Source organism: Triturus cristatus, chromosome 11, assembly GCF_964204655.1.
Source record: "Triturus cristatus chromosome 11, aTriCri1.1, whole genome shotgun sequence".
Lineage (NCBI taxonomy): Eukaryota > Metazoa > Chordata > Amphibia > Caudata > Salamandridae > Triturus > Triturus cristatus.
The window spans coordinates 132831894-132856981 of NC_140594.1; the positions used below are offsets into that span (position 1 = coordinate 132831894).

The window sequence follows — 25088 nt, forward strand, 5'->3', positions numbered from 1 at the left end:
ATGGCTATTTTTAATACTTACGCTCGAGGAATGGTTGGAGGAACTTTGTCTGACGTGACAACTGTTTTGGATCACCAGCTTGCAATGCTCCCTCCTGAAATGATAAAAATTGTAGGGGGAGACTTTAACACGACCTTTGAGCCTCTTGGCCCCGAGGACCAATTTCTCGCTGTCGAAGAGGATAATAGGTGGGGTATTCCCCAGCTGGATCTCCCCCCAGTCAAGAGATGGTCCGCTGCAGCCATCCAACTTAAAGCTCTTTGTCTAGAAAGAGGCCTTAGAGCTGCCAATGGGCGTACTAAGTCAGATCGTCTGGGTGTAAGTACGTTTGACATGGCAGGTTTTCTAGCCGTATCGATTATTTCCTGGTGGATGTCAGAGCTTGGAATAGATTGAATGACATGTCCATAATCCAACGGGATGAAAGTGACCATAATCCCCTGTGCCTAGAATTACAACTATTAAACACCCCTAGAGAATCCAAAACTGGGGGAGGGAAAATAACCCTGGACATTGTCGTATCGAACAACATGCGACATGTCAAATGGGATAGATTTGTAGAGAAGATGGGAAACTTAGAGGACCTTAAGAAAGCGATTATATGTGAGGTGGCTAATTTAGGTTCCAAATTAACCAATACCAATTTCCATCTAACTATGCTTGAGGCCCATAACATCTTTTTCTCAAAACTCCAAGGGTTCTTTATGAAGCCCTCCAGTATTGGAAAAGCTATTAAGGGATGTCCACCAGAGGAGGGATGGTTTAATAAAAGCTGCAAAATAGCACGTCAGAATTTGAGTGCTGCTCTGAGATCAAGAGACGCGGAAGATGTGAGATTAGCCAGGAAGTTATATAGACAAGCCCGGCTAGTTGCTAAGAAAGATTGGGATGAGAAACAGTGGCAGGATTTGAAATGCGCATGCCAGGCCAAAGATCAAAAACTATTCTGGGCTACAGTAAAGTGGGACAGAGGTGGGTCTGCACCTTCCCCTCAAAATAATGTGGCAAAAAACCAATGGGTAGACTTTTTTAAACCACAGTACGCTTCTGCTTCATCTGAAGGAGAGCATCCACTTCCCCCTACTATCTATTTCCAAATGCAGGTGTTTTCAATCAAAGAAGTTAACTTAGCTTTGGATAGTATACCAGTGGGCCGAGCACCGGGAATGGATGGGATTCCCGCGGATGTGTTTTTAACAGACAGATTATCTTGGTGCCAATATTTCCAATGGCTAGCCAATTCAGTAGCCATGGGTGCTCCCATCCTTCTTTATGGAAAGGGGCGGAAATAATCCCGGTCTTTAAAAAAGGGGACAAATCACTCCCAAGCAACTATAGACCTATTAGTCTCATAGATTCAGCACAAAAACTAATAGGTCGACTAGTGCAAAATAAGTTACAATCTTGGGTTGAAGACAGTAATATTTTATCTCCATATCAAGCTGGGTTTAGACCTTGCACCAGCTCTATTGACCAAGTTTTTTATTTCTTAGCTCTTTACTGGAGGAATGTGAAGCTGACCAAAGGGACCCTTTATGCGGTCTTTATAGACCTGAGATCAGCCTTTGACCTGGTGCCCCGTTCTAAACTTTGGAGGGTCCTCGCCCAAGCAGGCATGGCCCCGGAACTACTAACCTTACTCGTCCGCTTACATGAGAATAATTACGCACAAATTAGATGGGGAAGCCAGGGAGAGGTGACTGACCCATTCCCTGTCGAACGTGGTGTTCGACAGGGATGTGTCTTGGCGCCCACGTTGTTTTCCTTGTACATTAATGGGATAGTTGACCACCTTGGATGTTCCCCCACGGATGCCCCTATATTGGCAGGCTCCAGAGCGCCTGTTCTCATGTTCGCGGACGACACGCTGTTGGTTTCGCGAACTCCAAGTGGATTACAGAAAGCGCTGAACATATTTGCTGATTTCTGCCAAGAACGGGGCCTCGAGATAAACACCTCCAAAACTAAATTTATGTGTTTAAACCAGCGACAAAATTTTAGAGGAGTGATTAAATTTAATGGCATTCCGCTGGAGCAGGTCGAGGCTTTTACATACTTAGGAATATCCCTTCAGAATAATATGAAATGGTCAAACCATATTGACATGACTGTCTTAAAGTTCCACCAGCTAGCAGGTGCAATCATTTCTAAGCATAAATCCTCATTGACCAAGCCAATTAGGCCCGCCCTGGAAATTTACAATATGAAAGTTATTAGTGCGTCCCTGTATGGCTCGGAACTATGGGGCTTTGCTAACTTGAATTGCTTAAGGCTGGCTGAAAACAAGTTCCTACGTAGCTTAACAGGTGTTCCCCAAAGTACTCCAATGATTCCGTTAAAATATGATCTAGGGAGGAAAAAAGTTGAAGATCTGGCGCGACTACGTCCACTTTTGTATTGGCGGCGGATTATGGCAACGCCAGAACTTGCACACTATGCTAATGCCCTGAAAGATATTATTAGGGCTGACCGTTTTCATTCCATTTCATGGCTCAAAGAAATTAAGAATTTGCTTATAAAACTGGAGCTAGGGCATTTATGGAATGATCCAAACGGCCCAAGTATTCCATCAAAGCCAATCCTCAAGAAATTGTACTGGGATATGACCTTGACATCTGCCTCTCGTGCTGGCCAAGACTCCAACCTGACTGGTCGTTTTTTTGATATTACATTTTTACCATCTTGTGAGGCATTTTGGGATATTATAGAGAGGCCCATGGATAGGAAGCTGTATTTCCAGTTCAGAATTGGGTCTCTCCCTGTAAAAGCTTTTACCCATAAATGGTCATCTTCCCAGGATGACAAATGTCATTATTGTCTAGACTTGATTGAGGATATTGGTCACTTGTTGTTTGTATGCCCGTTATACAGTGCCCCCCGCCTTAGGTGGTTAAAGCCAGTATGTTTAAATCTGGGAACACGTAGCTACAAGGAAGCCTTAAGAATTCTAGAATCTGATTCCACCCCCTGCTTGGCTATTGCTGTTGCAAAATTTCTGGGATGGGCATGGATATTACGTCTTCGTGCCCTGAAATCCCTTGAAATTGATCAATGAATGTTTTATCACCAAGAAATGTCTAACTTTTTATTCAGTATTGATCTTTTTAAGATTTTTATCGATTGATGTTGTTTTTATCTGATATTATTCGCCAGCATTATGATTTAATGTATTTTTAGTACATTTTAGCTTAGTATTTATGAAATTGTTAGGATGTACCTGCTTTTATGACATGCTGTCGAATAAAGCTTTGAAACTTGACTTGACTTGTATTTTCATAGAGAGCAACCTTCCTAGAGGGGGGGGGGGGGTGGTGGTATCAGCAATCCAAACAGATCTTCATTTTTTTTTTTCTGTGGTTACTATCATTTTGTTTGTTTAAATCTGTTTTTATTGACTTTAATTTTACATCTCCATGAAAGGCAACTTACAGTGTGGAAAGCTATCTATACACTGAACCATCTACCAATATTAGAGAGACATTTCTGTTGACTAGGTATTAAACATAACATGCATACCGATGACATCGTTGGTTCAGGAACGAGTTGAACCCAAACAATCAATCCATGTCACCAAGGGTAAAGGTTACAATACAATAATTGCATGGTTCCATTAGTACATTGTACAGAGTCCTTTCAGATCATTTTTTAGCGTGGGCAATTGAACAGATGTTATAGGCAAGAACAAACAGAACCCAAAACCAATAACAGCAGCTTTGACCGATGATTGCGTGATTATCCCTCGCGGTGCCCCGCCCCTCCACCCTCATCGTCCCACTTTGTGGCATACCGTTACCCTTCGTACTGGTTCTTATTTGAACAATATATCTAAGCCTTTCGCTAGGAGACTATACTTTCAATTTCGGACAGCAACCCTTCCAGTAAAATCTTTTACATGTAATTGGTCTCCCAACGCTGACAACAAATGTCCCATTTGCATAGATAAAATAGAAACACTTTCTCATTTCTTGTTTGCCCAGAATACGTGGTCCCCCCGGAAAAAATGTCTGAAGCCTATATGTAAGAATCTGGGCACCCGAAGCAGTAGCTTTGCATTGCGAGTGCTACGTTCAGATCCATCCCCCTGTTATGCAAGCTCTGTTGCCAAGTTCTTGGTTTGGATGTGGATTATAAGATCAAAGTTGAATGTTCAGCTTGCTTATTTGCTAATTGACAACATCTTACCATGAGAGGGAGCACCACCAACAGACCCTGAGCAGTATCTTTTTCCGCGCGGGCAAGCCAAATCTCTATCTCTTCACAGCCCCTCAGAACAGCAAAGGATGGTTTAAGCAAGGTGGCATCCCCAACCGGGGAAATGCCTTTTCGATTGCATGGTGCGGCATCTTTGCTTATGCCTTTCCTCCAATTCCTGTCCTCCCAAGAGCCCTGAGAAAGATTAAGGCAGAACCTTGCAAGATCATACTCATTGCTCCCTCTTGACCACACCAATACTGGTTCACAGATTTACTACTCCTCTCTTAGGAGCGTCGCATCCTATTCACAGCGTTCTCCAATCTCCTAACGATGAACTAGGGCCAAGTTCTGCATCCAGATCCCAAGTCTCTTCATTTATCAGCATGGCTACTGAATTTCATGAGTTCCAACACTTGAACATACTATCGGATTGTAGAGAAATCCTAGCCAGGGCCCGTGCTGATAGTATAAATAAAGCCTATCGCCTCAAGTAGAAAAGGTTTTGAATCTGATGTCATCGGGCTAAGATACCTCCTCTCTCCTCCACTGAAGAAATTCTGCCATATCTTCTCCACCTAGCACAGTCCGGTTTAGTTCATGCTTCCATCAAAGTGCACTTGGTAGACCTTTCCAGTTTCCCGCAATCTCCTACTTCTCCATCTCCTTGGTCATCTAGGATCATTGAGCAGTTTCTCAATGGCTTATTCCATACTTTTCCTCTGGTAAAGTCTCCACCTACGCTATGGCAACTGAACACTGCTCTGTCTCGGCGGATGAAAGATCCCTTTGAGACCATCCACAGAGCGGACATCAAATTTCTTTCCTGGAAACTGGCTATTTTTCTCGCCTTGACCTCTGCCAAGAAAGTCAGTGTAATTCAGGCCTTAACCGTACAGGAACCTTCCCCCCCAATTAAAAAACGATTGGTTTCTTCTCCGTACAAACCCTAAGTTCATTCCCAAAGTCCTCTTAGACTTTCATCTGAATGAACCAGTAGTTCTCAAGACTTTCTTTCCAAATCCTTCGACCTCAGCAGAGAGAATACTTCATCCTCTTGATGTCAAGCGATGCCTAAAGCTTTACTTGGAGACAACTAAATTTTCCCGCGAATCCTCTCAACTATTCATTATTTAAGGTGTTCCAGGGAAAGGCTTTCCACTCTCAAAATGAAGCATTTCGCAATGGATTTCCAACGCCATCCAGTTTTGTCTCCAGAAGGCTGGCAGACACTTCACCTCACGGGTTCGAGCCCAGTTCAACAAGAACTATTTCTACTTCAACAGCATTATTCGCCAAAGTGTGTCTTCCTCAAATCTGCTGGGCGCAACATGGAAGAACAGACACACCTTTACCCAACATTACTTTTGGACTCAGCGGTTCTCAACAATGCAGCTGTGGACCAAGCAGTGCTCCAACATCTTTTCCAATAAAGGTGAGCTATCCCTGTTTTTCCACCATCCATTTATTTGTTTACACACATTTCCATGGTGGTTTATGTTGTTAAATAAAGAATTAGATGTTTTTAACTATAATCCTATATTAAGAGCAGGTTTCTTTCTTATATATGCATAGTATTTGCTCTTATTTATTATAAATCGGTTAATCTTTCAAATATGTTGTTTACTGCTGTTTAATCTGATTCAAAAGACACACAATTGATGGACGGAATGCAGAACAAATCAAAACATTCACCCCCAGTCAAGAGATCTGGGTTAAATCCATTATTCAAACAGGTGCTAGGATGCTTGTTTCTAGTCCAGGGAGGACCTGGCTTGGCAGTTCGGGCTGGACTGTTCCCATGAGGCACAGAGTCAAGACTGATTTGCATGTGGCTGGGTTCAAACTGGAATGGCATGATGAGCAAAAAAAGATGGATTTAGGTCCAGATCTCTGTACTGGGGTGAATGTATGACATTGTTCTGCATTCTGTCCATCAACTGTTGTTTTTGCATTTGTCACCCCGAGTGGGACGGGTATGCCCAGACGTGGGTCCCGTGCTCTCCATGCCACTGGCATCAAGCTGTCCTGGCTGAAGAGGGGTGAAACCTCGAAACCGGTCCTAGGATGCTTGTTTCCAGTCCAGGGAGGACCTGGCTTGGCAGTTCGGGCTGGACTGTTTCCATGAGTCACAGGGTCAAGACTGATTTGCATATGGCTGGGATCAAACTGGAATTGCATGGTGAGCAAAAAAACGATGGATTTAGGTCCAGATCTCTGTACTGGGGTGAATGTATGACATTGTTCTGCATTCTGTCCAACTGTTTTTGTTTAATCTGATTCAAGCATGTGAATCTATGAAAGTTCCAACACTAGAGTAAGAAATTAGTTACCTGTAACTGTAGTTCTCCGGTATTGGAATCTTTCATAGATTCACATGAGATCCACCCTCCTCCCCTGGGAAGTTCACCTATCTGCCTCAGTACTTTTCTGATTGCACTCGTGGTCTAAAATCTGAGGGACTGGAACTTCTCAAAGGAGTGTTCTAGAGGGTGATTCATCTTAATTGGTTAGCACCCACATTTGGTCTCTTTTTTTAAAGAATGACTTTGATAGGTTACTAAACTAAGGCCTAGATTATCACTATATTGCTTTATTTAAGTACCTAGGGACTCCTATCTCGACGACCGGAAAGGATTCAAGCCTGTGAATCCATGAAGGATTCCAATACTGGAGAACTACAGTTACAGGTAAGTAATTTATTTTTTCTTGCTAACTAGGCATGTTGCTGAGCAGAGCAAAATCAGTCATTGCTAAAGCCACAGTTAAGACAAAATTATAAGAAGAAATTAAAAGCAATTTTTCTTTCAGTACAACCAAGAGAAATCTGGCCTTAACCACAACTCAAGTCACGTCTCCCTCGTTTATTTTAGGATGAGTTTTCAGGTTTCCTTTATGGCTTGACCTCCGTATGTGTACAGTTGCAGGAATACTGTAGGAGGTGCCCCCTGTGCTTCATCTTACCTGTTTGTGTTGCAGAAGAGAGGATCAGCACATCATACCCCACTAATGTCTTTGTATCCACAGGTGGTCACCGCCATGGGGAGGACTTGGCATCCAGAGCACTTTGTCTGCACACATTGCCAGGAAGAGATTGGGTCTCGCAACTTCTTTGAGCGCGATGGACAGCCTTACTGTGAAAAGGACTACCACAACCTATTTTCCCCTCGCTGCTACTATTGCAATGGGCCCATCTTGGATGTAAGTAGCTCTGATTTTCAGATCCATACACAACGCAACTCCAGATGCTCAGTGTCCAGAGATGCTTCAATCCTTTCTAGGCAGAAGCCAACAGGGCCACAGTGAAATGAGAAGACTTCCAGGCTGCACTAATAGTGTTGTGTTTAGATATAGACATTACAAGAATAGCCTGACATATAACTTACTTTGCACTGGCCTAACTAGCCTGAGATAGTATGTACGCTTACTAGCATTTCAGAAGCAGCGCACTGCCACAATTTGTTTTTGTTTACCTTCAGGCCTACTGCCTTATTTCCAGTGTGAACGAGAAAGAATACTCATTATTAATTCTTTTGAACCCTATCTCTTCATCTATACCACTCCCACCCTCCATTACCATCATCTCAGTTCACATCACCAGTTCCTTTGTCCCCTCTTCTACATTTTGTCTTCCTTCGCACAGATCACTCTGCTCTTATTGAATATCTTTCTACTCTTTCTTCTTGTAGGTCTTTCTCCCTTACCTTTCCATTTCTGTACACTTATCTTTTTTGCTTACCTATGAGTCTGATTCTCACAGTCACTTTGTTTTCGGTTTACAGAAAGTGGTGACTGCTCTGGACACGACGTGGCACCCGGAGCACTTTTTCTGTGCTCAGTGCGGTGCTTTCTTTGGACCAGAAGGTAAAGCAGGGATGTGGATACTTTTTGCCATTGCCAAGTGTGGTGATTAGAGAAAAGCTCATTTTACCCCACAGTCTGGTGTTTGTCATGGCATGCTAAGGGCTGAATATGGGATTGGGTTTTGCTTTCTGTATGTGTTTATCCTGTGCCACGTTATGCACTCCACCACCATGTATGTGACATTTTCTGTCGTGCAAACTGCCTCATGGCCTGTAGAGTAATATTGATCAAACATGTGGCAACCAATTCACACCAAAAAATGGGAATACAATGCCTTTGGCGATGTTTGGAAAGGGAATATCTACCTATAACTTGGGTCATCTTGATCTTCAACAACTAAGGCTACCAACTAAAAACAGACTGAGACTTCACTTTATCCAGACAGAAGGTATCCACCAGATTCTGACCTTAATTCATAGCTAGCTGGTGCCTCTTTATTCTTTATCTAATGAAATTTCCTGGAGGAAAATCCTTTTCCAAGCCACAGAAGATGCATTAGTGTAGAATCTGGCTCTGTATATACTATACCAAAGTAAGGTATAGTGTGCAGAGTCCAGGGAGTCCCCAGAGGTATAGCAGAGGCTAAATTAGATAAGTACTAACAGCTCTTTTTATGGTAGTGGGGGCGACCAGTTAGGCTTATCTAGAGGGTGTGTTGAGCAGTTATTGTATTCACTCAATTAAGACTGAAGACACACACTCAGACTGAATCTAGACCAAATGGGTAAGTATAAAAAAGTTGTACTTATGTTTTATTTTTAGATCCAAGCAGGGCTTGGCACAGATAGATAAAATATACTCTCAAATGCAGGACTTCACAAGGAAATTGTATTGTAATTACATTTATATAGCGCTTACTACCCTGACCGGGCATCAAAGCGCTTTTTGGCAAGAAGCACGCTACTCCGGAACCCATGAAGGATTAGTGGTGAATTAGTATAGTGAATTACAAAAGTAATTTGAGCAGTGGATATGTTAGTCTGATATTTGGATCGAGAAGGATAGTTGAGGGATAGAAGAGGGAAAAAGTTTGCGTGTTATATAGCGCTTGCTACCCCTGATTAGGTGTTGAAGCGCTTTTCGGCCAGTAGCATGCTACTCTGGAACCCAAACACGATTAGTGGGGAAATAGTATAGGGAAATATTAAATTAATTTGAGTGGTGAACATGTTAGTCTGTTATTTGGAATAAAAAGAAATAGTGGAGGGATAGAAGAAGGAAGGGTCTAGAAATTGTTTTTTTCTGTTTTGGGAAGGGGCGAGTTTATAGCATTAGGAGGGAGATTGAGATGAGTAAAGGGGAGGTGGAGGGGAAGAGTCAGAGGGAAGGGTTTAGAAAGGCTTGTTTGGGAGATCTGAATAGTAAAAGAGGTATGAGGTGATGCAAGGAGGGTAGAGGAGGTAAGAGTCTAGAAATGGTTATTTTGGGGGACATAGTAGTGGTATGGGGTTTGGGTTGAATGAGAGTGGACGTAGAGGGTATATTGAGAGCGGTATAGGTTGAGAAATGGGGTAGTGCATTGGAGAGAGTAATAAAATGAGGTTTGAAATGAGTCAGAGTTGAAGTAGTGGATATATTGCGAGAGATATAGAGTGGGAGATAGAGTAGTGCGTTGTATTTGTGTTACTTTAAGCTCTCAAAGCTGCAAGACCGCGGCAGCAAGCATTTCATGACACAATATAACTTGGATCACTGATTTTTGCGCTTTTCGCTTTCAAATAGACTAAACATTTGTGAAGTCTAGAGTGATGTTACTGCTTTAATGGTAACATTGGGGATCAAGTACCCTGTGGTGCTGCTGTAGGTAAGGGAGGTTAATGCAGCCATGGAAAATGTTTTAATAGCTCCATTTCCACCAAGCAAACCCAACATACTTTGTGAGGGTTCAGAGATATAGGACTGGCAGATTTATATCCCAGAAAATAAATATTACGCAAGTAGTTCTAAAGGGAATCCAGTCAAATACTGCCATACTTCCTTGTCTGGCATACTACCCAGGGGAAATATTTATCTACAGCAGTAAATCCTATACATGTCGGTTCCTTAGAGCTAGTCAGGGCAGAATGATCTTCGAGCAGTGCAGTTAATGAAGATACCCTGATGCTATTTAATTGCGGAGCACACAAAGATCTATGCAGTAGGTGCCTTAACCCCATAATATACATTATAATGTAGCCTCTTTATGACCAATTAAGTAATCCAGAACAGATTTACTGTCACATTTGTTCTTGTTGCCAATTACTTTGTTCCAGAGTAATTTGAAAAGAAATATATAAGATGACCATCAGACTCTGCTTTTTATTACTTTGCCCCTCGTGTGATTCCACCCTCTTTCCGCTGCCACACCTTAACCCCCAATATATGGAATCTGAGTAAATGTTTTCCAATCCTACCACTGGCTGGAAATCCAGGAGCGCACTGACTCTGAAACCAGCCTCCTATTCATCTGCCTATCAGGAGGATTTTCCGGTGTCTCCTGCAGCCAATCCAGGTCTGGAATGCAACACTAGAAGGACCTTAGCAGCCATGTTCCATCAAAATGTATTTAATTCTCCCCCCTCGAAGTGTCAGTCTATTGATATCTTCCCCCCCCCCTTAAACCTATTTCACTTCCTCCTCACTTTGTCGCTCCTCCTCTGCCTGTGTCCAACTCTACTCTTCTATTATCCTTTCCATTTCTGATCCTCTCCTCCCTCATCCACTTCTCTTAAAACCCTCCTCCCCATTTTAACCTGTCATGCCTGCCTATTCTCCTCTGCTCTATGCCCCCCCCCCTCCTTTTTAGGTCTTGCCTGAGAAAGAGCACGGCTGTCGCTTGGAAGACCTTTAGTTTACATACAGTGCTTTGAGCCCGCCCATTGCTTAACACTGGTTGGCTTCTTTGTCACTGTTATTTGCTTCTTTCTCTTTAGTCAGCTAGTGCCGGCTTCACTTAATCTTCTTCTGTTTTGCTCTCCCTTGGAGAATGGCTCAAGTACTGCTTCCTTTCCCAGTATCCACAGCCTAAACAGAAACCTTTGGGTAGAGAAGAGCCCTGCAGGTCATTATGGCACGCTCATGCGAGGGAGCATGAATATTAATAAGGCGGTTCAGGCTGCATTCCTTGATTGCCACAGCGCCTCGAGCCACACAGCTTCTTTTGTTTTCCTACTGTTCTTTTTTTGTTGGTGGTGAACGGTCCCACATGGCCACATCGTAGGGTGCAGCTCATGGAGCCCATCCGAGCCAGCATTCTCCTTTGCCGGCATGGGAGCCGCCAACGTGCTTCTTTCCTCTCCATGTAGGTATGGTGTCTCCATGGTGACTGTGCACTCCCATCCCCCCCCCCCCCCCCCCCCACACGGGTCACAGGGGCGTTCTCACCACAGATAATGGGAGTGTAACAGTGCTTCCACTTAGTTCTTCATCATTGGGGGCCCGGAGAAGGGGTCCAGGACCGAAATCCAGTTGTGGTTGAATTTGCAGTAGTTACTGTAGGAAAGTGGGTTTACTCCAGTATTGGAACTTTCATAGATTCCCATGCTTGTATCATTCCCCGTCATCGGAATGGGAGTCCCCAGTATACATAAAATAGCAATAGAAACCATTACCAAAACAGAACCTAGGCCTAGCCCCATTCTTGTTTTGCAACCTACCCACCTCTTTTTGTAAAAGAGACCCAAAAAAAAAAAACCACCAATCAGATTAGCCTCACCCCCTAGAACCCTCCTGAGAGAAGCTCAGAACCTCGGATTTTCTACCGCACGTTGTGCAAGGGAGACTCCACTGAGCTCTGCTCAGTTTTTTTCCTAGAACTTGGATTCTACAACTTTTTCAGCAGTTTTTTCTTCAATTTGTTCAGGATGTCGGATAAAGAGAAGAAGGCCCTCTTTAAAGCATGTGCTACCTGTGCTAAGAAGAGGTTATATATTGAAGACTAGCACAAGGACTATATTTACTGTCTGTACCCAGACCATAAGGCTGCAGACTAGGATAAGCCGCACTTTTTTTAACCAAGACTTTGCGTGATCGTGAAGGGCGTCTTTTGACCTGGCTCCAGAAGCTGAAGTCAAGAAAGGAGCCAGTGTCAAGTGACAGCGACGAAACATCTTCTGTGACCTCTTCCAAAAGGTCTGTAAAAAGGGGTAGAGCTTCTCCTTCACCTTCTTAAAAACTCCCTGGTAAGGCCTTGAAAAAGACCGCTGATAGGTCTGAAGGGCTTAGTCCTGTGGAATCTCCTGACCAAGGTGTAAGGGAGATGGAAGGACTATCAAAAGGAGTAAGTTCTGAGAGGAAATTCAGTTCTGTTCCTCCAACGTCTCCTCCTGCGGCTTCAAAGACCTTCAAAAAGCCATCATCTTTGACTTCTGAGGTAGATGAAAAAGCCTAAGGTACAGTCTTTATCTTTCACCCCGTCGACGGGCTCGTCGACTGTGGTTTCCTCGTCACCGGTACTGACACAGGGCTCTGTGTCGACGAGTTCAACGCTGTTATTTGTATCGTCGACGATGGTGTCGACTATGACGTCGTCGATGACGTCGACTACGATGATGACATAGACGACTGCGTCGACGACAGCTGCATCGACAACGCTGATTTCTTCATCAACGATTCTCTCTTTGACGTAGACGGTGGAAAACATTTCGATTTTGCTAAAAAAAAAAAAAAACATCAAATCACAGCGGAGATGACTACGCCAAGGAGGGCGACTCCTTTACGTCCTGCACTTCTCCACGAAGAAGAGGAATCGGATGAGGAGGAGGGACCTTTTGGCTGTGCTAATAGTCCTTCGCAGCTAGATGTCAAATGCCAGGACACGGATTCTGAAGGGGAGTTTGAGGATTTTGAGCAGTATGGTCCTCCCTCTCAACATCAACAAGACTCATCAGGAGATGGTCCAAATGCCCTCCTCCTTGCTAACAGACTTGCAAGCAATGCTCTTGGATTACAGGAAAAGATTTGCAACACAGCCTCCTGTTCAGTAGGAGTGCCGGTTACTGCTGTTCCTCCTGATCGTCCTGTGGCCCCTCAATCACCACAGCCTCAGTCAATGCTGGAAGCGCATGCTGTTCCACCCGTTGTGCCTCCCGTCCAGGATGACACCTCTGATCACGACCAAGGCAATATCACAATCCCGGATCCAGATTTGGAGTGGGATGACTGTTATTCCGGAGCCAGCTTCTCCTGCTCCAGCACCTGTTGATTCCCCCCCTGTGGATATAGGGGTTTTCCATAACTTAATGGAGAGGGCCACTAAACGGTTCGACCTGCCCATGACCAAGATGGAATCTGAGTGCTCCCTTTACGATTTTAAGGAACCTTATAAGAAATCGGTCCGGTCAATTCCAATTGTGGACCATGTTTGGAAGGAAGGCTTAAGGCCAAGGCAAAATCCAGCCACGGTCATTCCAGTTTTACCTCGTCTGGAAAAGAAATATAAGGCTCCGGAGGGTAGCCCAGCCTGTTTAACCAGCCAGCCTAAACCGGACTCTGTCATCTCGCAGGCCGCTCAGAGGAAATCTAGAAATCCTTCAGCTCCCCTTACCACTCCTCCAGATAAAGAAGGCAGGTGTCGGATAATGTGGGCAAAAGACTTTCTTCTATGTCCAGCCTGCTGGTCAGAGCAGCTAATTCTTTGGCTATACTTGGACGATACGATCGCCAGATGTGGTGTGACCTGTCCCCCTATCTTGATCAGTTGCCGGAAGAAGGAAAGAAAGAAGCTAAAAAGATTCTCCAGGAAGGCGAGATAACATTGGCAGAAATCATTGATTGTGCAATGGATATTGCAACGACTGCTTTTCGCTCCTCAGCTGGAGCGGCTTTCCTTCGCCGACAGGGCTGGTTGCGGGCCACTTGGTTCTGCCCGGAAGTCCAGAATAAAATCTTGGATCTGCCTTTTGATGGGGAAGCGTTGTTTGGAAAACATATAGATGATGCGCTCCAAGATATTAAGAAGGATACAGAAACAGCTAAATCCTTAGGGACTCTGCAATACCGCAAGTTCCCATTCAGAGGAGCGAGGGGAAGCGGTAACTCTTCATATAGGGGAGTTTACCAACAACAACGGCTCTCCTCGTATGGTTCCCAGTCCATGAACCTGCAGTGTTTATTTGTCCCGGAGGTTCTTCATTGAAAACAGGGCACCCGACCTCAAAACAGCACCCTGCACCCGGCCGCCCTAGTGCCGCTGAGGGTGCACCTTTGGTGCTACTTTGGTCCCCAACTTGCCCTGAGCTTAACCCTAGGAGCTTTGCTCCCACAACCCAGTGGCCTGCTTGCCAGCAGCCACTAACCGGAGGCACCCTATCCCCCATTGGATAACATTGGGCCTCAACACACTGCACCCTAGTGCCCTAGTGCAGCTGAGGGTGCAACAGTGCATCCCTGACCCTGGGAGACCCCTGAGTCTAACCCCAGAACCTTAACTCCACAGCAGATTACTTACCTGAGAACCGTTAACCTGTTTTCCCTCCATAGGATAACATTGACACTTTTTCTCTAAAAAGTTTCGAAGTGTGGAGTTTTGAAATCTAAACATATTCCTTAAAAATTACACAAATAACCAAAACGTGTTTACTCACCTGTTTGCAGGAAATGTCCCAGTGCTGAATCTAGGTATCCAGCACTGAGGTAGAAAAGTAACGTAAAAAGTAACTTACCTTCAATTTACTGAAAAAGCCTACTCATTTCAATGTACTGTATTTGCTAAGTGTTGCATACTACTGCTCCCCTGTAAATCAAACAAAGTACAATTTCTATTGCATTTTCAAACTGCTCTATATCCAGTAACGTATTACTGAAAAGTATTTAATGCTTACCTGTACCAGGCTTGCTTGGTTCTAAAAATAAACAGTATATTTTTATACAAACACAACTGGCCTAGAGTTCAGTTCTTGAGTGTGTGAATGTATTTGCTGACTGAGTGGGTACATCAAATGCTTAACACTGTCCTCTAATACTTCCTTACTGCTCGACCAAGCTACCACTATTAGAGAGTAAGGTTCTTTCTAACTTTAACCTCTGCCTACCTCTGGGGAGCCATAGGTCCAGATGTATCAAAGCGTTTTGCCCATTCTGTGTCTATGGGGAAATGTGTTGATACATATGGCCCTTGGACTTTATACACACTATAACTCATTTTAGTGTAGTATATATAGAGCCCGTTTCTTACAGTTACAGGTTGCTATTGATTCAAAAAGCAGTTTACATTGCACCATAATAACTTTTAGAATACTTTTCAGTTACTTTTAGATAATTTTGAGTACTGGGGTGGTATGCCTAGATACCACACATAAGGATCTCACAATAAAAGGTAAGTAAGACCTTTCGTGGCTTGAGTTAAAGTTACTGTTTTCCCCATACAAAATAACAGTTGACTTGGCATTTCTCGTCATCGAGCCCGACTATCACGTAGAGTTTTTTTGGAATGAAATGATTTACAAGTGTCGCAGTCTTCCTCCTTGTGCTCCTGAGAGAGGCACAAGTTACAAACTTGATAAAGGTCGGTGTGAGGGTAATTTGCGTGGCACCAAGGAGAGTATTGGAAAATGGAATTGATGCCCATGCACACTATCACCAAAAGGAGGAGTCACCTTACCTCATGACTGGAAAGACTTCTTCGAAGAAAAACAACTTTCAAACATCCAGACCCAACACTAGATTGCAGGAGTATGCAAAGCATGTGAATCTACAGCTCTACATGCCAAGAACAGTTGCTTACTTGGTAAGTAACATAATCCTTTTGCAGCATGAATCTTTTTCTGGATTCACATGCTGTGCATTATTCCGCCATCTAGTGGTTGGGTCTGGAATAGTCTGGGTGTTTTTTTCTCTCCTTATTTGGGGCGTTGTTGTCCAAAGAATCAAGGAATTAGAGTGAGAAAACCATCAGTCATCATCTGAGAAGACACCAGAGAGGGAGAGAGACCTCCGGACACCTTTCCCAATCGGGGGACCCCGACGGAGCAACGACGCAGATGGATCGAAAGATGGCAATATGTGGGCCATGGAAAATACCCTTTCCAAATTTTGCCCAAATTGCCACCACAAGCTTGCACAACGTGATCCAAACTACGTTTGTAAACTCTACCTGCCAAGGGATCACAAAGATAAAGAGTGCGAGGTGTTCGTGTCGAAGATGCTCACGGCATGTCGACAGCAGAAGGAAGCACCACTACGCAGCCCTGCTCTAAAGCCAGAAACATTAATCGCTGATGGACTTGGGCCTCTCAAGCAGCGAGAATGACCAGGGAGTGGCCACAGAATCGACACGTGGGTTGGACGTCGAGATCCTCCAAGAGGGTGTCGAGAAGAAGACAAAGGACGCAGAGAAGATGTACAAGGTAAAAAGCTCACCTGTTGGAAACCAAGGGCCCCGAAAAAAAGGCACAAAAGGCAGCCCAGGCATCAAAGAAAATGAAGAACAAGGGTCAGCCACGACCAAAATAAACCTACGGATCCCACCTCAGGGATACCGATGAGGGAAGATTGTCGAAATCGACAAAGACAGGTGTCGAATGAGAGGCAGCGAAGGGGAAAACCACACCCTCGAAGGCAGAATCCACCACACCCAAGAAGAGGATCTCCCCGGCCTCAGATGCCCTAAGGGCCCTCGAGGTAGAGAAAAAGGCACCTGGAAGCAGAAATGGCGACAAATGAGTTCGACAAGGTGCTGAAGGAATTCAGAATTCCTGCGAAACCCACCGCTGCTGCATACGCCCAAGAGGAGGAAGATACCCTTGAAGCTCCGGCAACGCCCGAACCTCACGAAGAGGACGTTGAAGAGGAACTCGATGCTCCAGAAGAAGAGGAAACCTCTGAGACTTTTGAGGAAGAATGGAATGACCTCGACACAGCCTAGAAGAAGAGGTCTGTAGTAATCCCTGGAATGCTTTGCCACCAGACGACATAGCCTTCTACAACAGCTTAATCAAGAGAGCAGCTGATAACTGCGGGGGCCCCTTAGAGGAGGAGAAAGGAGACTCCTGCTTCCTCCTAAAAACTTTATCATCCACCAAGGGGACCCAATATCTCCCAATGCTACCAAGCATCCTGGATCAGGGAAGGAGGCTTTCAAGGAGCATGCTTTGGCAAAAGGAGTAACCTAGGGGTGGAGAAAAAATACAAACCCTCGACAAAGGACCCTAAATACATTCAGGGAAACACCGTGCCAGACTCCATCATTGTCACCACGGCAAGAAGGTGTCCTCTTCTTCCTGGGTCAGCACGGCTCTTCGATCCTTCTTTATTCCTCGAATCTGAGTAGGCAAGGTACAGGGTTTCCCCTAAATACTAGATTTAGAGATGTTAAAAGGGGTGCGCAGGTCGGAACCAGTGGGTCCCTTCCTTGGGGTGGGAGGGGGGGCATGAGCCTCTTCCTGATTGGTTGGGTCACCCTCATCTTCAAGATGGAGGGGACTGAGATGTGTGCTTCACCTCGCCTTCCCCATCTGAGGGGTGGGGTTTGCAAAGGTGGGTACATCTCTCCTCCTAGTTTGGTTTTCCTACCGATTCTCCCATCAAAAGTGAGGGGCAGAACCGGTGGTAGACAGTTGCTGGGGACATCAAAAGGCAGGAACAGCTCCCAAAGGCGGCAGGCCTCGAAGCTTCACCTTCGTGGACCCAACCCCATCCTGGAGGAGGCAGCATGACACCTCTGCCCAGGATGGGCTTTGTCTCTGGACCCAGAGAGCACAGGCTGTCTACTCAGGGCTCCAGAAACCGGTCTGCTGGTGGCAAATGGCAGGCAGCCATTCAGGAACCACACCAGGGCTATTCGTTTTTCAAGGAGCATCTCTAAGATGCCCTCTGTGTGCATTTTACATTAAATCTCATACTGGCATCAGTATGGGTTTAATGTGCTGAAAAGTTTCCTACCAAACTTCGGAGGTTTCAGTTAAGCCATTATGGAACTGTGGAGTTCGTAATGACCAACTTCCAGACCATATACTCTTTATGGCTTTAGTACACTTAACAATGTCTAAGAATGTGGCTTGTTCTACTGTATGGATGTGTGCCATGTCGACTCTTCACCTTTCTCTGCACCAAAACACGTAGCCTGCAATGGCAGTGTGTGTGTGGGTGTTAAGGTACAGGGCCTCTAAGGGTGGCACAATAGATGCTGCAGCCCTTAGAGCCCTCCTGGTTGCAGTGCCTTTGGTGCCCATGGTATCTTTTACAAAGGGCTTACCTGTGGCCAGAGATGTGCCAACTTTAGGTACAAAGGTACAATTTTGGGAATGAACACAGGCCCTAGGAACCGGATTGGCAGGGACCCGGGGCACACCAAGTCAGGTTGCATCAGATGTTGGGCAAAAAGTAGGGGGTAACCACACAAAAGGACACTTTCTTACAATCAGCACTTCAATTTGAGAACAACCCATGAGATAAGTTACTTCCTAAGTAAGTATCACATCTGTTCCTGTTGGAGCAGGGTCAACACTGATTTGCATACAGCTGGGTCCAAACTGAAGTGGCATAGTGTGCAAAATAACCATGAACTGCAGTAATTATCAGTGGGTGAAATTAATTCGAAAATTCCATCCATCACTTTTTCGTATAGTTTACTGTGTCGTCCTAAGTGGGGTGGGTATGCCCAGACATACTTTCCGTTTACACTTTGTCACTGGAACACAGCTGTAGTTGGCTGCTAAGCTCTAACTAAGGTGAAACTAGTCGTGGGTTGCTTGTATTCCAGTTCGGATAGGGCTTGGTCTTGCAGATTGGGCTGTACTGCTCCCATTGGAGCAGGGTCAGGACTGATTTGCATATTGCTGATTCTAAACTGAGGTGGCATGGTGTGCAAAATAACACTGCAATAGAGTGTGGCCCCAAGTAATTGCCAGTGGCAGAGATTAATTCAAGCATTCCGTCCATCACTTTTTTGTATACTTTAGCCTGTTAAAATCCTAGCAAAAATTATACAATGACGCATCATATTTCCCACTTTGTACCCTCAGCTTTCCTTTGCTTATTGTACCACTTCACCAACAAAGAGCAGATGCCTCTCTGTCATAAGAGTTCTACTTTACTCCCTCCATGATCGGCAAGACCTAGTACTGGTTATGGCAAGACCCTAAACACCTTCCTCTTTCCCGTAGCCTTGGAACTTACGAGGAGTTGCAACATGACAAGATCTCTCAATGGCCCTAGAAGTGGTTCAGTTTATGGAGTGCGTGTTTTACATATTGTGCTGACAAGTCACAATTCAGCGACTGCAAAATGCTTCAAACGTTCTAGGCATTCTTATGAAAACAAAGCAGGATTAAAGGGTGCTTACTAACAGGTTTTTCTCTCCTGGTGACTTTATACTGGCCAGGTGTTCTAGGTATATAGTAGGCGCAAAGAAAAAAGGACCCTGCCAGATGAGAATAAGCTTCGCTGAATTCAAATGCCCTTGTCTGATGTCCTGTCTGCCACAAGTGCTGTAGGCACCCTTTGAGGATTGCTATGCCCATTAAGAGAAACGTGCACATTGTATGCCCTAATTGGGCTGTTAATGGGAGTTTCCAGCATAAACCAAATTCCCCTGCTCTAGTTTTGCCACTTTTGAAGAATGGAGGGCTTCAGATATATAAGTAATAAATAACTGAAAAACCTGCTTTCTTAGATCATTGTTAAGCATGTTAGCCTTAGGGTGGTCTTCCCCCAAACGTTTTGCCTACATACCTCCACCTTTTGCTGGATTTTTGCTTCTGTTGACCATAGGACTCTGTGTACTTTACCACTTATAACCGGTGCTAAAGTGCTTGCGCTGTCTCCCCTAATTGGATATTCAATTGACTTGTTAGTCCCTTGTAGAGTGGTATATCATATACCCAGGGCCTGTAGATTAAATGCTACCAGTGGGCCTGCAGCACTTATTGCGCCACCCACTTTAGTAACACTCTAAAACCTGTCGGAGTCCTTGCATTGCAGCCTGAATGCAGTGTCACACTGCCATGTCGACTTGGCATTTAAATCCCCTTGCCAAGCCTTAAACTTCCCTTTTATTACATACGAGTTAACACTACGGTAGTCCCTAGGTAGCCCTTAGGCAAGGTGCTGTGTAATTGAAAGGTAGGACATTTATTGATTTTTAAAGCGCCTTAGTCACCCAGCCAAGGCTATCTCCACGCTATAGAGTTGCTACAGCCAACCACAGAAAAGGAGCGAATTAGAACAGTGAGGTTTTTAGAAGCCTTCTGAACTGTAAATGATCTGGACATTGTCGCAAGTGGGTGGGAAGTTGGTTCCAATAAGAAGAGGCTAGGTGGGAAAAAGCTTACCACCTAGGTGAGATTTTTATAGCGTGGAGTAAGAGTTAAAGATTTGGTCATTCAAAGATTTGTGGACCATACCGCAGATCTTAAATCTGATCCGTTTCTGCACCGGAAGCCAATGAAGTTGAAACAGAAGGGGGAGGGAGGTCGTTCGGGGGGGGGGGAGGCGGTTTGGGCATTTGAGACCAAACGAGCCACGGTGTTCTGGACATGCACTTTAAAGTTTTACATGTCCTGGTAGTGAAAAACTCCCAAATGTATTTTTCACTACTGTAGGGCCTACACCTCCTATAGGATAACATTGGGGATTCCTCATTACATTTAATAAGCTGTAAATACTAATTGAGAAGAGGTAGATATGTCCTGTTTGGTACCTATGGAATTGTAATGATAAACCCTCTAATAGTAAAGTTGTATTTTTCATTACAATTATGAATATGCCACTTTTAGAAAGTTTGCATTTTCCTTCCCTTTGTGCCTGCAACCTGTCTTTGGTCACATGACTGGGTGTAGCTGAAAGACTTTTCGAATTCCTTATTGACAGTCACAATGGGCCATCACCTAGTAGGATGGGGGACGGAGCGGAGTACAGCCCAACTTGCATCTGAATAGACTGTGTCCTGTCTTCCCACAAAAGGCCTAACTGCCCTGTATTGTCACTGCAGTCAGCTTGGCGCCAGGACAGGGGAGTCAGGAAATTCCATACACTTCAAAAACCCTTTCCAGAAGCTTCTCCAGAGAGAAGGGCACCAGAGTATGAAAATAGGACCATCAGACCAGTGGTAGTTGGTGAAATTTATGGGCCGTAAAAACCTGCCTTCACTTTCACAGACCAAATTAGTGAAGCAAGAGAGCCCAAGTCCTGTAAGAAGAAATCCATGGTGTTCTACCCCTGCAAAATTATTTTTTTTTTTTAAAAATAATTTGATAATATTTTACATTTTATACCACATTTTGCCAAATAAACTGGCATGCCACTGGAGAAAAGGGAACTCTGTCACATGCTCCAAGGTATCATGCATCTTTCTGCATTAAATGCTGTATTAAAGCAAGAGAACACGTGCTTTTGTATTGGGAATGTTCTCTGTGTGGAGGACTGTGGTGAAAATATTCTTTTAAAACCGAGATTGTATAGTTGCAGTGCACCTGATCTCAGCAGATGGTAAATGTATATGAGGACTTCTGTAGTTAGATGGGTGGAGTGAGCAGGGATAGAAGGGAAGAATGGCACAGATCAGAGTTCGGCACAGGAATTCGGTTTAACAGTTTAGTAGAGAGCTGTGGTGTCATTGCCAATAAAAGCAGTAATGTTCTCAACTGTCTCCAGGGATAGAAGTGCTTTGTGTAGGCCCACCTGGTACGAAGCACTACAATAGTTACGTCAGTGCGTACAAAGGAAGACAGGCCTTTGGCCTCCAGAACAGTCCAACAGTAGATGCAATGCCAGTCTGCAGAGAGCTTTATGAGCCCATACACCCAATAACTGCCTGCTTTACAAGGGCTGCAAGTGGAAGGCTGCAGCTCAACTGTGATCATAGCATCAGGTGCACTTCCTCCCTGTGCCCATGAACAGTGGCAATGTGTGGCAGGCAGGCAAGTGGCAAACACTGCAGTGCCATGAACAGAAATAAACTCATTTACTCCTGAACATACCCAACAAGCTGTATCTAGTTGTAACCACGTATTTTTATTATGTTTAAGTGATTTTATTGAATCCCTGTTTATCATTTTCTATTGAACGCAGTGTTGCAATAATAGTGGCCCGTGCAGATCAATCGTGGACACAATAAGATAGAAATTCAAATGAGCTGCGTGCTCACAACGGTACCTTGGATTGGCTGTCACAGTTAAACAGAAGATACAGTGGAACACGGCACAGATGTGTTTCATGACATGTGCTCAGCAGTAGCATAGCAAGGATGCCCTGGTGCTATCACAGAAAATGGCCCTGTTGATTGCTGTTGGGGTAGTTAAATATGGTAGTTGTAGGTGTTCGATGTCCCCCTTGGGGCTCTGAACCCCAGTGCCACTGATCCTGCTGCACTAATGCCAACTACACCCCTGGTGCTCAGGGCAGCAGCGTAAGGCAAAAGGATAGTGCCTCCCTGCAGAGGGTGATGACGGACCTCTGGCACTGCCAAATCTCACAGATATTCATAGGTCACTCCTGTGTTTGTTCAGGCCACGTTTATGAGGTATCATGGAAGAAGAAAGCCCTCTTGTTAAGCTAATGGCAGACATTACACTTCTCTTGTACTGTATTAACGCCTTTCCATTGTACTTACTACCCCTCAGTGGGGTGCTGAAGCGTGTGTCCACATGGGTTGCATGCGGGGTGTAGGGTGTGTGGTTGAGGGAAGTGTTGTCTTAGTATTGAACCTACGTGGAAAGTATTTCCACGTCATGGTATAGTCTTCGTAAAGTATAGAGATAGAACAACGTGGCCTGAATGTTAAAAATAAGGCGAGGGATTAAAAGTTTTCGGTTTAAAATGGTGCAACAAAAAGTGGTGAGAACCGTTGGCATCTACCAGGCCATTCATTTGTGGACTTCGTGGTGAAGATAAACATATGGAGACGCTCTACAAGCCTGATGTGTTTAGCTTATTCTGCATGTTGGTGATTGGTCTCATCTAAGCTGTCCTCTCGGTCCATCATCCTCACCATCCCCTATGCATAACGGCCATTGGCCCAGTGCACAGTCGACACAAAGCTGTGCACGGCCATGGAGCCCACACCTTGCTGCTCTCCACCTCAAAGTCCTCCACACTTGCAGTTCTGTGGAGAGCACAGATTCCAGGATACTTTATAACCTCTTTGCAGAGATTGCCTAGTGCACATAGCGCCTCTATGCGGGGAGGCATGGTTGCAGTTTTATTCAGCCCTTACTGTCATTAGTGTTAAGGTTAAAGGCAGAGAGCAAGATGGCGTTATTAAATGCACTGCTGCGAGTGGGCTGGACGAGTAATTATAATTTTGAGACCTGCAGAGTGTGTGATGTGTCCTAGCTGAGACCATCCTAGTGTAGCCTGCTGTTTGATTCTCTGCGCTAACATTGCTTCTTATGGTAGTGCCTGACAGCTACATATCACCAAACTTACCAGAGAGGCAGCGAGGTGATTGGTACATGTACCCCAAAGTGGGGTAATCGGAGAAGTTCCAGTAATCATGATGACAACATTGCAGAATAAGGGACCTGCCAAATAAGTGTAAAAAAGTAAAGCGGGGGTAAATAACAGTTGCTGCAGCAGCAATTAAAGTTGATGAGATGACAAGGTGATCTCTTACTTGCAGTCACTGTCTTCAGTCTACACTCGAGAGTTCATAGCCACATAAACACTGTGCCCAGATGAAATCACAGATACTGGCTGCGGCAAATGCAATACCGAGAAACGTAGATGCTGCCTCAGCTGAAAAGCCTGATCACGTTGCGTTGACTTTCCTTAGAAAAGCCAACAAACTAATCCTGGAGCTGCTCTCATGTTTTCAGCATTAGAGATGGGCCAGGATTGAGTGGAACTGGCTCGCCCAGCGCTCCTTTTCCAGCCAAGGGCCTGTCTCTACAATCCACCCAGCTGTAAAACAGGTTGGATTTGTGCTGTCGGATGTGCGCATGTCGGGCTGGCCTTCGCAATACAGCCGGCCAATCCAACATGCGCACTCTGCACTTTTGTTTTTGTCATCATTTCTGCTGCCAGCCTGCCAGTGATCAGGAATCATCCCCACCCTGGAGCTCAAGCTAGAGCAGTGCATGCATGGCACTTTTTAATAAAATGATCATAACCATTTTATTAATTTACATTTGCTTTTGCGTGCTGCTCGCAGCAGGCGGGCGATGCTTCCCCACACTAAAGGAGGGACCGCCGCTGCATCACACCCACTCTTCATTTTACTACTGTACCTGTGGAAGAACTCTGAGGATTGCTGCGTGCTCTGCCAGACTGCTGCTATACCTGGAAGTACTGCTTTGCTGCCTTGATCCCTCAGACGCCAGCCCTGCTCTTGAGCCCTGCATCTACATCTGCACCAAGGACTACCAGAAGTGACTCCAAGGGATAGTTTGCTGGCCTCCTTATCAGAGCCACATGGGACATAACAGGCTTCCACCATCTTGAACCCGCACCTGGACCCAGCCTGAGTGAGTCCTGAACCCCCAAGATGTCTCTATCCAATCTTGGGCCCTTGGTTCTGGTGCTGAAGGTCCCCAGACTACCCATTTCCTAAATTGAGGACTTTGTCAAAATTTGCCCCAAAGGTGCTCTGAGAAACAGGAGGCGACTGGTACCAACGTGCTCGCCTATTCACAGAGGTGCATCGCTGGTCGGTTTGATTTAGCAGCTTATTCCGCTCCAAGGGTAAAAATCTTCACCGCAACTTTGCTCCACAGCCATCCGCCGATGACACTCTCCTCTGGCACTACTGTAGCTCTGCCGAAATTTTACCCTGTCAGACATCTTTCTTCAGAAATATTTCTGAAGTCTGAATGTAAGCGCTGACCGGGCGCAATCCATTTCTTGTATCCGTACCACCCTCAGCCTTAACTATTAAATTCGACCCGGTCTTGCGCGACCAGATGTCTGCAGTTGACAGTTTAATCTTTTATGCGCTAGATTTCACTTAAAACTTTAAAAATTCATAACTCAAGTTCTACTGATTGGATTTTTGTCACTTTAGTGTCAAAGAATTTATTGAATTGTAGGGGTTTTCTTGTGTTGTATTTTCACTTTAATTACTGTTTGTGCTTTATAAATATGTCACACATTGCCTCTAAGTTACGCTAGATTGCTTTTTG

General features: G+C 44.8%; 1 protein-coding gene across 2 annotated transcripts in view; it reads left to right on the forward strand.

Annotated features, from left to right (window-relative positions):
- The window catches only part of PXN (paxillin), a 339773-nt gene that overhangs the window by 284947 nt on the left and 29738 nt on the right, over positions 1-25088 (forward strand). For both annotated transcript variants that reach the window (XM_085634086.1, XM_085634087.1), the window contains exons 13-14: positions 7219-7392; positions 7974-8055. In XM_085634086.1, the coding sequence (XP_085490212.1) occupies positions 7219-7392; positions 7974-8055 (256 nt within the window). The remainder of the gene's footprint in view (positions 1-7218; positions 7393-7973; positions 8056-25088) is intronic.